The 12,208-nt window shown below is 42.3% G+C and overlaps 1 protein-coding gene across 1 annotated transcript in view; it reads right to left on the bottom strand.

Moving 5' to 3' along the window:
• LOC118215094 (NACHT, LRR and PYD domains-containing protein 3-like) overlaps positions 1-12,208 on the bottom strand; it is a gene marked incomplete at its 3' end in the record, with an annotated part of 75,499 nt that overhangs the window by 18,241 nt on the left and 45,050 nt on the right. Inside the window, exon 8 of the mRNA XM_035395530.1 lies at positions 3,603-3,776. Within this exon, the coding sequence (XP_035251421.1) occupies positions 3,603-3,776 (174 nt within the window). The remainder of the gene's footprint in view (positions 1-3,602; positions 3,777-12,208) is intronic.

Raw genomic sequence — 12,208 nt, 5'->3', positions numbered from 1 at the left:
GCCTATATATAATAGAATTATCATAAATAGTATTATAAACTGATTGAGGTTCCGGTCTAATAGCCTAAGGACTGCGGACCCTATATGAGCCTGAAATAATGGAGTAAGTTTAAAAAGAATTCATGATAAAATTGTAACACACATGTCTCCTATATCCTGTGTAATGCGATAAAGTACAAGAAACATACTTTACCTGCCCTTAGCAACTCTCTTACACACAGGGATGTAGCTACAGACAAGTATTTTACACCCATATACTAGCTTTGTATTGTTAATAATGACTAATCTACAGATCTCTGAAGAACTATCAATTGTGGGACTAAAAATGGAGAAAGAGATGGTGAGTGAAGAGGTTAGGAAGGCTGCTATGTGTTCTCTGCTAGGGAACAAGGTGAGAATGGCCCTTTAGAGATACGCTGCTGTATTTAGCTTATGGTAATTCAGGGAAGGAATTGAGACTGTGATGATTTTCTGACTGTGCTAATTGATGGTAGTCTTCCCATTTTTAGAAACAAAACTGGAGACATTGGTTAAGCTTTGAGAGATTGTAGTGATCTATTGGGCATGGGCTGGATAGGAGACTCCTGACTAGTGCAAGAGCCCCCAATACAAAATGGGGGATTGGTACAAGAAGCTAACTAATCAATTCAAACTAACTAATAAATTGTTCTTCATTTTAGGATAAGACTGGGTGACGCAGGCACCAGCGGTGCTCCTCTCTGTGAAAGCGGGACCAAGTAATTAACACCGAGTACTTAAAATTTGCTATTAACATTTGCTTTCACCCGTTGACATTTTTACAGGTCGACCCATGAGGACTCCTGGTGATTAGTGTATTGGTGGGAAATTGCATGTAATGAGTGACCGTTTAGGTGAATATTGCAGGCTTTTGTGTGTTTCACAGGATCACAGAACTGGACCTGACCCGGCTGAGGACAAAGAAGAAACATGCCTGGTTGAACCTGGAGACAAGGTCCTGGTGAAAACACATCAGAAGACATTTTATCCAAATTTGGTCTGGACTACACATGCTCACGATTCCACCAGCGCCTTCCAGTGACCGGAACTCCGGTGTGGTTTCGCATTAAACGGTTAAGGAAATACAAGGGTGAGACCCAACATGGGGCACAATAATCTCTGTCTACCCCTATAGTCCCTGGGGGCTATCTCTCTCTGCGTGTCTCCATTCAGACACACGTTTCCACAGTACAGGAATGTGCACCAACCCTGCAGGCTGCAGTTGGATCCGGGATGGCCTCACAGCTATTATTTTTGTCATTATGTTGTAATGTTGAACATTTTTGTCATGGTATTGTAATGTTGTATACAGTCTGATAGTGTGGGTTGATATTGGAGCAGCTGTCACTTTCTGTGGTTACGCGTGACCCATGTTGCTTTAGGCTTGCTCCTGTGGGGGTCTAGGCCAGGGTTGTCTGTGAAGCTTATCGTGACAATTGCTGTGAAATACGCTATACAAATAAAATTAGATTCATTGATTGATGTTCCAGGAATTCTGAACACGAGCGCTGATCTGCTGTCAAGGAGAAACCCACTGTACGGGGAATGGTGTCTCCATCCCCAGATTGTGGAAATGTTACTGCAGTGATTATCCCTCTCCTTTATGTACAGCCATGCACGCTCCCGCTACGCACGGACCTCCTGTCTCAGGTGAACGGGGAAATACACCACCCCTGCCCCGGGCAAGTAGCTCTATGGGCTTGGCCAGTGAGAGGCATAACCTCAATGCATTAGGGCTTCCCCTCGCGTGACTGCAACCATCTAGAGCACGAGAGCGCCCTCCACCAGGTTACTTTATGACAATAAGTGTCAGGTGTTTTAAAGATGGTGCTTTTCACAGAACCTTATGAATAAAGAGAAATCCTTTCCTACCATTAAGGACTACCTGGCAGCTATCACTGCTTGTCATGTTGGTTTCAGAGACTATTCAGTGGGGCAGCACCCCCTCATTCACAGGTTCATGAAGGGGGCTCACTGTTCTCTGCCTGTTGCTGAAAAACTTGAGATTTATCACAGGTGCTGAAGGCTCTGTCTGTAAGGCCGTTTGAGCTTATAAATTAGATTAAATTTGTTGTCTCTCCAGACAGTGTTGATGCTTGCACTAGCCTCAGCTAAGTGAATCAGTGACAAGAGCCTTTATGTCTCAAGCTTCCCCACTTTCACATTTGAGGTGTTGGAGCTTTCCGCTTTTCACCCACCACCTTGCTCCTCTGAAGAGCAGCATAGACTGCATATGCTGTGTTCTCTGCACATATATGACAAAGACTAAGGCTTTTACAAAGAGCGACCAGCTCTTAGTCACCTGGGCCCCTGCCTGCAAAGGGAAAGCATCTCTAAGCAGTGCCTGTGCCATTGGCTTGTGGAAGCTATTGTTGTGGCATATGATTCAAAGAGGATAACACCCCCCTTGGGCCTGAGGGCTCATTCAATTAGGGGCATGGCTGCATAGTGGGCCCTATTGCATGGGGTCTCCTTGCAGGATATTTATTCAGCCGCAGGTTGGGTTTCTCCAGATACTGTTGCTAGGTTCTACCGCCTTAAGCCGGTAGCCCACTCAGTTCTGGGTGTGAGCTCTGTGTGAGGCAAACACATCTCCCCTCATCTGCTATGGATTTTAGTACTTCACATTGTTCCCAGCACCTGACTATAGATTTGGGCAGTGGAAAGTCTTTAGTACTTCCCTACACGGGATGTGCCAGACACCACCCTCCCCTCAGGGGAGGAGGCATCCTTTGCTGGCCCGACAGTATCTCAGCTGTGAGCATAAGGCAATCTGGGAGCTGTCTATATCTCCTCATAGCTGTATCTCAAACACAAGATGATGAAAGAAAACTTTAGGTTACTGTTGTAACCCTGGTGGAGAGATTCACCAAGACTGCCCTGCTTGCGGCGCATGAGTAGTGAATATGTAGAGTAGTAGCACTGCAGTGTCCCATATGTTCTTCCAGGAGGGCAGTACTGAATGTGCTACTGGCTGTCAGAACCACACTTAGTGAAATTGGATTAACGGATGTTGTTTCCCATACGTGGATCTCACTACTCTGTGTTTAGGAGAACCGGGGTAGAGACAGTAACTTAAAGTTTTAGGGTAACACCCTTAATGAGGTACTCACTGGGCATATTGTTAGTTTCACTAGCTGGATATGCAGCTCATGGGTCAGTCAAATGTTATTTAATAGAATAATACAGAAGTCATGCCTTGTGATATTTATATAGTCTCGCTACCCAGATGGGGTAAATCTTAATTAATCCCAGGTATTGGTTTTAGATTCATGGATGAGTATGACATTTACCTCCCAGGGTTGAAGATCTTAATGTCAGAGAACATTTAGATAAATGCCTGGCAGCAGTAGCTAGTCTCTCTCTCCAGGATACAAGGTCAAGCTGCCCATCGTTTCATATGAGCACACCTCAGTCAATAATCTTATATGCAAACTCACATTCACACAAACATTCAGGTTACAGGCTCTGAAAATGAATGGAGTCAGGAAATTAGTCTTCCGTGTGACAAAATTCAAACCCTTGCATTGCCATAATCAGTAATTCTATTTAGTTAATGTCACACAGTACACAGCACTACTCACCCCAGTCTCTGTAGTTTACAGTTTGGACTCCTCAGTCCAGCACAGAGCAGCTCCACTCCTGAATCTCCCAGGTTATTGTAGCTGAGGTCCAGATCTGTCAAAGGTGAGTTTGATGACTGGAGAGCTGAGGCCACAATATCACAGGACTTCTTTGTGAGTTTGCAGTTGTTCAGTCTACGAAGAAGAGTTAATATATTCAAGAAGAATTATTGGCACTCTTCATTAAAATTAGCATAAATTATTGTATAAAAGAAACATTTAAACATAATTATTTTAATTTTCTGCTCAAACATTTGTAGAAACTACTTACTTTCACTTTAATTAAACATAATTCTTACAAAAAACTTACGAAAATAGTATTTTTCTCAAAAACATTGGGGTCAAAATTATTGGCACCCCTAATGAATATTTAAAATAAAACCAAACAAAGTGGCATCTAAAGAAATTTTACTAAAAAAAACTGATCTCAGTCCCCCGGAACTGTATTGCTCATTTATGACGAGGACTGCCCTATCTAAAAGCTGACAGTATACTTATTTATAATTAAGGTGACCTTATGTTGTTGAGAGCATGGCTAAGAACCATACTATTACCAAAATATTCAGGAATTTAGTCCCTTTCTAACGAGACAAAACATGAATATATTAGGAGGTAATTCAGTTAAGTTATTGAATACCAATAAAAAGCACAGAAGTTTATTTGTGTTTCTAACATAAACATTAAGTTTTCAGTCAACGATTTCAATAAAATTGTCACAGATTTCATTGAAACTTAAGATCAAACAGAACAGGATCTTTGTCCTTTCTGTAGCCACACTGGGCCTCTGGCCTTGTAAATAGCTCTGTCTTCTGGTTTTTCTCTCCTGAGACAAACTCTGCAGGAGGTGGGACCCACAGATTACCTGCCTAGATAAGGGTGTCAGAGTGGCGTACAGGACGTTTCCTTTAATGTTCATGGAGGGGAAGGTAGGCAGCAGTCTTCAAGCCAATATTGTATCCAGTTCACTGTTTCTCTCTCTGAGGCCATAATCTAAACACTTGATATCTGACATACTGTAGATAAGTTAATTGCTAATTTTGCCCCGTCCCACAGGTGGACCATTTCAGAGCAGCCAGCAGCTCAGTGGTTGCAGTCTCGTCAGAGGCAGTTCATGAAAATGATAGGTATTGTGTAGTAATACTCATTTGAGCACCCTGGGGCAATACAACAGGACTCTCTATGCATTTTTAGTTTTGTTTCTTTCCTCCTGATTCATCGCTGAGCTCACTGAAAGTCAGCCATCTACCAATAGGAACTGAGCAGCCGAGACTAATGCCAATGATGTCACAAACTATCTTGTTGCAAGATGGCTGCAGCCTCGTGTAAAAAAGGGAATTTTAGCTATTTTCCTGGCAAATACAGATCAATTTCAGATTTGAATGCAGGGCCATATCTTATTTAAGGTAAAAAGCAAACAAATCAGAGCCACATATAATATGATATAATAATATAACAGTTAATATAATAAAAACAGTTCATGCAATAACTTTGTCCTCTTTCATGTAATAACTGCTGGTTAACCTGCTTGGTCCTCACCAGTCTGGCTTTCGATCTGGGCACTCAACAGAGACTGCCCTCCTCACGCCTCTCCTCTGTCCTGATCCTCCTAGAACTGTCTGCAGCAATCGACATGGTCAACCAGAACTATTCCTCTACACCTTGGCTGAGATGGGCAGTTCTGGGACTGCCCCAGGTCATACCAGGTCACCTGGATGAGATCTGCCTCTGCTCCTCATCCTCTTGCTACAGGAGTCCCACAGGGATCCGTACTGGAGCCTCTGCTGTTTTCCATTCACACCAAATCTCTTGGTTCAGTTATTAATTCTATAAATAACTTAGTTTGCAATTCTTCTCTTATCACTGTTATGCTGATGATACATAAATCTTCTTCTCTGTCCCTCCCTCGACTATATTGGTCAATGAGAGACAACAAGACTGAGCTTCTGTTCATCCCCTACAAGACATCCCTACTACAGGAGCTCTCAATCACTGTCTATGGCATTACAGTGATTGCCTTTCACTCTGCAACAAGCCTGGGGGTGGTCCTGGATGACCAGGTGGACCACAAGGATCACATCAAGGCAAAATCACGGTCCTGCAGATTCCTCCTGTACAACATCAGGAGGATTTGACCATACCTGACCACGCACTCCACCCAGCTACTTGTCCAGAGTATGGTGACCTCCCGTCTTGACTCCTGCAACTCCTTCCTTGCAAGCCTGCCAGCTTGTGCCATACAGTCACTATAGATGATTCAGAATGTGGCTGCCCTACTGAGGTCACTCCACTGGCTACCAGTCATCACCAGGATCAGGTTCAAGTCCTTAACACACCTACACAAAAGGACAGCCCCCGCCTACCTACAGGACATGATTCAATCCTACAAGCCTGCTCGACCACGCCACTCTTCTACAGCAGGGTGACTTGCACTCTCTGCCATCCGGGTGAATGGTTCTCACTCGTCTCTAGCACAAAGCTTCTCCACCCTAGCTCCCCAGTGGTGGAAGAAACTCTCTGTTTCTCTACAAACCACTCAGTCATTGCCCGTCTTCTGCCGTAGTCTGAAGACGCATCTCTTCAGTCTGTACCTGGACTAACTAACTATCACTACTCTGCAGGGTACTCCCAGCTAGGATCACTTATCACGTGTACCCGTCTACCTTATTCCTGTAGCACTTTCATGTTACACATGCACCTCCAATCAGCACTCATATTGCATTTGTATCATTATCTTGATGTTGCAGCTCGCTATCTTGCCTCCTAGTTCGACGTAACATTACACTCTGACCTAGCCTATGCTTACTGCGTGAACTGGACTTACTGTGTTCATGGCTATGAATAACTGTTACATAATGAGTATTGTACCTTCTAGTTTGACGTAACATTACTTTCTGTCCTAGCCTATGCTTACTGCGTGAACTGGACTTACTGTGTTCATGGCTATAAATAACTGTTACATAATGAGTATTGTACCTTATCGGACCTGTGTTTTGTAGTTATTCCAATGACCTTCGATATGCACTAATTGCATATTGCTTTGGATAAAAGTGACAGACAAATAAATGTAATGTAAATGTAAGGGTTAATGCAATAAAATATTTAATGGCTAATGTAATAAGTTTTGACAGTTAATGTAATAACTTATAACAGTTACAGGTTTTTTGATGAATAATGTAATACTTCAATCGTTAATGTAATAACATTTCAAAATTCCAGTCTTCCATTATACCCAGAGTACTTACTTAAAAAGAATCGGAAGGCTCATAAAGATATATAAACACGACAACATGAAGCCTAATAGACACACAAAAGGATAAATGCTTTTTGAATTTAAAATACTGTTATCATTTTGAAATTATAAGGAGTGCTAGATGGCTGGGCTTTGCACTTTTGGAGTTATTCCATTGACCGTGCGGGAAAGCATGCCTTGAATATATGAAAACGATTTAAGTAATATAAAGGTTTTAAAAGGTATGCAAACACAATTGGGGGGGGGGGGGGGAGGGGGTTTACGGTTTCACACTCTGGCAGTGATGAGGGCACTGCACACACCTGGACAGGCATGCAAGTATAGCTCCTCGAACACGGAAAACGGGCTTAGAAAGAGCCTTGCAGCGGGGAGCTAACATAGAATCGCTAAGCTAAGAAAAGCAGCGTGGGTGGCTATAAGCACTAATGAGCTAGCGTGGGTGGCTAGCTCTCCTGTTCTGCATTAGCGTGTGCAAGAAAAGGGTATGTCAAAGGCAGGGAACCCGATATGGTAAAAAAGCTCACAAACAAGGGCAGCAAGCTAGCAACAAGTGGAGCTTATCAGCACTGACACAAATTCTCATGCCCAGTGGAGGCGGATCTGAGGATATGTCCTCCTGTGGACAGTATAGTGATGAGGTTCTTGTGAGACACAAGCTCGAGGCTGTGAGTGGAGTATAGGATGTACACAAGAATCCAATGTTATCAGAAGAGTGCTGCAGTGTCTTGTGTGCTGTTCCAGGAGGGCGGTAGCCTCCTTTAACATTGGACACACTACTGTCTGTCAAAGCCAGACTTGGTGAAATTGGATGCTCCTGTGGAGGTCATTATCAGATATCATTCCTCAAAGGTGGATCTCTCCACTCTATGTGTCAGAGAACCGGGGTTACGTCAGTAACCTGAAGTATTCAGGTAACACCCTAACTGGGTTACTCACTGGGCATATTGTAACTTTCACTTTCAGGATGTGCAGTTTCTCTAGAATAGCTGCAAAAATCAAGCAAATATTATTTGATAAAATAATACAGGTCTTGGTCATGCCCTGGGATATTTATACAGTCTCACTACTAGGGCTGTGCCATATCGTATCGTCCACGATATACCGGTACAATTCCTCCCCATGATAAGAATTTGTCATCCTGCGATATTGACGATATAGTTGATGACGTGTTTGGGCATCTCACCATCTCACACGTAGAATGAGAACAAGCATGGCGGAAGGCGGAGTTCCAACCCCAGATGAGGAGGAAGAATTAATCCCAAAAAAGGAGCTTCCTCAGTAATATGGAAGTGGTTTGGATACAAAAGATCATATGTGAATCAACCATCTGTGATTTGTAAAGTGTGCCAACACATATCAACAAAGGGTGGAAACACATCAAATTTGTTCCACCACCTCAAGCAAAAGAACCGATCAGAATATGAGGAAAGCCAGAAGTTGCGTGAGGAGAAAGCGGCATGTTGCCAATGTTGCCAATCCGAACTGTTGACAAAGAGGGATTCAGGCTAACGATCCCGAAAATGGACCGTAGATACTACATGCCGTCAAGGAAATATTTTTCAAAAACGATCGTGCCAGCTATGTACGAAGAGTGTTGCGGTAGGTTACAAACAACGCTGTCTACAGTGAAGCTTTAAGCCTCAACCAGAGACGTGGAGTAGCCGAGTGACAAAGTCATATATTAGCCTCACGGTCCACTAAACCGCAAAAAACATTGAGAGTAGTTTGAAGCAGTTTCTTCAAGCATGGAATCTAGACAAGGAGAAACAGGTGTGCCTGACAACGGACAGTGAAGCTAATGTGGTGAAACCAATCGCCCTGAACAAGTGAATAAAACTGTCATGCTTGGGCCATTGTCTACACATTGCTATTGGTAAGCTTACTCTCTCCATGCCTTTCTCTCTTCAATGTCTTAATGTATTCATGCATGCACGTTGAGCATGCATGAGCTTAATCTTTAATGTTCTTCAGAGACAACTTCCTTTGTTGCCCACAGTCATATAACTATACTTTAAAAAAAGTAATACATTACAAAAAAAAGATATTAAAACATACAGACACGTGGAACAGATATAAGAGGTAATTATAAAAAACACGTTTTCAACGTACAAAAATGCCAAGTGACTCAAAAGTATTGATATCAAAATGACGCCAAATTACGGTACTACAAACAATATAGGCTATCTTGCCTCACCAAAATTAAATAAGATGTATTCCAAAGCAATGTTACCCAATATTTCCTCAGTTCTTACGTGTTTTTTATGAGATATCATTTCTTTTTGCAAAGCGTTTTATTATGAGAGTGAGAAATGCAAAGTTACGCTGTAAAGCCGGGCACCCACCGCACGCGTATCGGCCGCGAGCGCACTACGCGCGTATTATGCGCGTAACTGAAGCGTAGTTGAAGTACTGTTATTACAACGGCAGCGGGCGACGTCGTCTCCACCAGATGCGAACGCGTCGCGTACCGGCTGCGAAGCTCGCGCGACACAAGCGAACTGAAGCGTAGTTTTTCGCTTCAGTTCTATTTTTTCGGCTTGTCGCGCGTCACGATGGCCTGTTTATACACAGAAATATGCTCTAAAATGCTAGGTATACATGCTCTGATTTATATTTCATCCTTATATTACTGGGGGTGTGCCCCTAGTTACCTCCCAGATATTTTATACGCACCAAAAAAAATACAAGCCTTTTCGTTTTGTAAAAATAAATAAATAAATAACTGGAACCTGGGGAAAAGGCAAACTTAGTTTCGCTGTCTTATTTTGCGGAGGGGGTGGGGTAAATTTGAAAATACACCACAGAAAGACGTAGCCTATCGCACTTGTACTTCAAAGCTTCCGGTGTTCATGGCGTTGTGGTGTTCATATCCCTTCAAGATTAAACTGTTACTGTCTTTTTCATGATTAGCTGATTTTACTAAATATGATCCTATAAATGTTTTGACGTGAATGACAAGACAACACAGGAATTCCCAATGGTTGATTACGGATTATTTATTATTATTATGATCATTACATATTCTTCATGAAATTGGCACGCTTGTTAACCAAGAAAATAAATTAATACAGTTTGAGATTGATTTTTATGCAGGCTACGTTGCGATTTAAGTTTATGGTAATTCTTGAAAGCGTTTACTTTCTCACGTATTTACGAGTTAACGAAATATTACCAAATTAACAAACTGAAAAAGGTCTCTCACCAAAGTATTCACTTAACCCATAATCAACAGTCCTGAACAAACATGAAATACACGATGTAATCCCACTGTAGACTGCGAGAGCTACTAGGGATATATAGCTTTTACGCAAGCCTTTGCGCGACACAAACGGAACCAGTGGAGACACCCTACGCGCCGCGTCGTGCTGCTTCGCCGTGCTGCTTACGCGACGCGTGCGGTGGGTGCCCGGCGTAAGAAACGGTTGTGGATTATGACTATCCTTGTGTGAAGTTGTACAGTCTGATGAGCGTGTACCGTTTAGCAGTTTCGGTTTCATATATATGTAAAACAGTGGCTGTGACAAAGGGTGCAGTGGCGTAAGTGTAAACGCAACAGAAACGCAGGAGAAATATGGCCAGTGTATGTACTCACGGATTAGACGGCCATCCAACAAGCCTTGATTGAGAGAAATTCAGCAAGTCCTTAGAATTAGAGCTGCCTAGGTCGCAACTTGTGTACCCTGCTGTCCTGCTCCGTTGTCTGTTATTTCGTGGAGAGGCATTTTTAGTGTTTGTAAGGTTTATAAGGCATTTTGATAGGCTTATCTGCAGGTGGGAATCCTTGCATATGAGAAAATAGCAACAGTGTGAGAGAAATTAGGACGAAATTATGAAATTGCGTATGTTTTAGCAAACAATATGTTTTTAGCAGAATGGGCATGTAGGTGAAGGTTGAGATGATCACAGACTATAGTGCGATGTAAATTGAGTGGCCATGAGCAAGCTTAGTTTCCTTATGGAACGGTACATATAACAGTCGGTATAAAGCATTAGCTGTTAAAGTGGAGGGTTAAGTAACGTGTGAAATCTATTGCACTATGTGCTTTTCTCATGTTCAGTACTAGTAGTTATACTTATGAGTGAGTCATGATTTTAAATGTAATGTTTTAATAGGGAGTTGCAGAACTTAAATACGTAGTAATTGTTTGTATGTGGCTAGATAGAGAACAGGGCGAGGTAACATGAATGTAGAAACGTGGCGTTTGCTGATAAGAAGGTTTTGAACAGTAGCTAAGTGAAGAAATATAGTTAGTAGAAATGGCAGTGGTGAACTGGTGTAACTTTTTAATAAAAGGAATACATTTGCCATCATGAAATGCATATGAGTGGCCGTGAGTGAGTTTTGGTAAAGCAAATATAAGCGTAAGAAAACGTTGTAAGTGTAAAAGAAGAAATTATCTGCCTGAGGGCGAGGCAGGATTCAATTGTTCAACCGGAGGTTTACCAGTCTGTGACTTTGTTAGTGCAGCACCATGACATAGCTATGCAATGCGTGAAATATCATTAGCAAACCTGTCAGTGGTTTTAAAGAAGAACACAGGCGAGTAAGCACAGAAGAGCTCCCGTTGAATCCATATGGCTTTGCAATATTGTAGCCGGTTAATAACTGAACGTGCAGACGGTACGTCATAATGCAGTGTATATGTTTGGTGAACGGCGGGTAGATATGGTGCAAAAGCAATAATTGAGAAGTAGTAGACAATTATTAGTGAGGGTAAAAGCAGGTTAAAGAAACGTGTCCCTACTTGGGCTTGAACCTACGACCCCATGTTCCCAAGACTGTAACCTCACCCACTAGGCCACAGGCAAATTAGCTGTTAAACCTGGACATGTTTCAGAGTAAAAAGATATGAGTATCTTGTGTGTGTATGCAAGTTTTTGATTGGGTCGTGAGGGTGAGGATTTGGCTGGTGTCGGTAAAATATCCAATGGGGAGACATGTTGTTAGTGGGATAGGCGGCAGGAAAAATAAGAATGAGAAGAAGAAGAAGAAGAAAGAAGAAGAAGAAGGAGAAAACGCAAAATCCCCTTAGTTTGGGGCTTTATTGTGTGGACATGTGAAGTTAATTAAATCTGTCTGTTGAAATGGGGTCAGAATGTACAGAATTTAATGTTTTAAGGGCTGAGTGTCTGTGGCTGTTGTGGTTATTTCTGTGGGGAACCCTGAAAAGTGCCAAACTCTCGGTGCGTAACGTAACTTGGCGGGATGGCATACCTGCCATCCCAATATGTATGTATTGTGTGTATTTAAGATTATGATGAAATTAATATTTAACTGAACTCTCATTCATTGTTTTTTTGCAGAGAGAAGCATGAG

This window comes from Anguilla anguilla, chromosome 16 (genome assembly GCF_013347855.1).
Source record: "Anguilla anguilla isolate fAngAng1 chromosome 16, fAngAng1.pri, whole genome shotgun sequence".
In the NCBI taxonomy this organism is placed as follows: domain Eukaryota; kingdom Metazoa; phylum Chordata; class Actinopteri; order Anguilliformes; family Anguillidae; genus Anguilla; species Anguilla anguilla.
The sequence above is the reverse complement of the archived record's forward strand: the minus strand, read 5'-3'. Positions and strand labels throughout refer to the sequence as shown.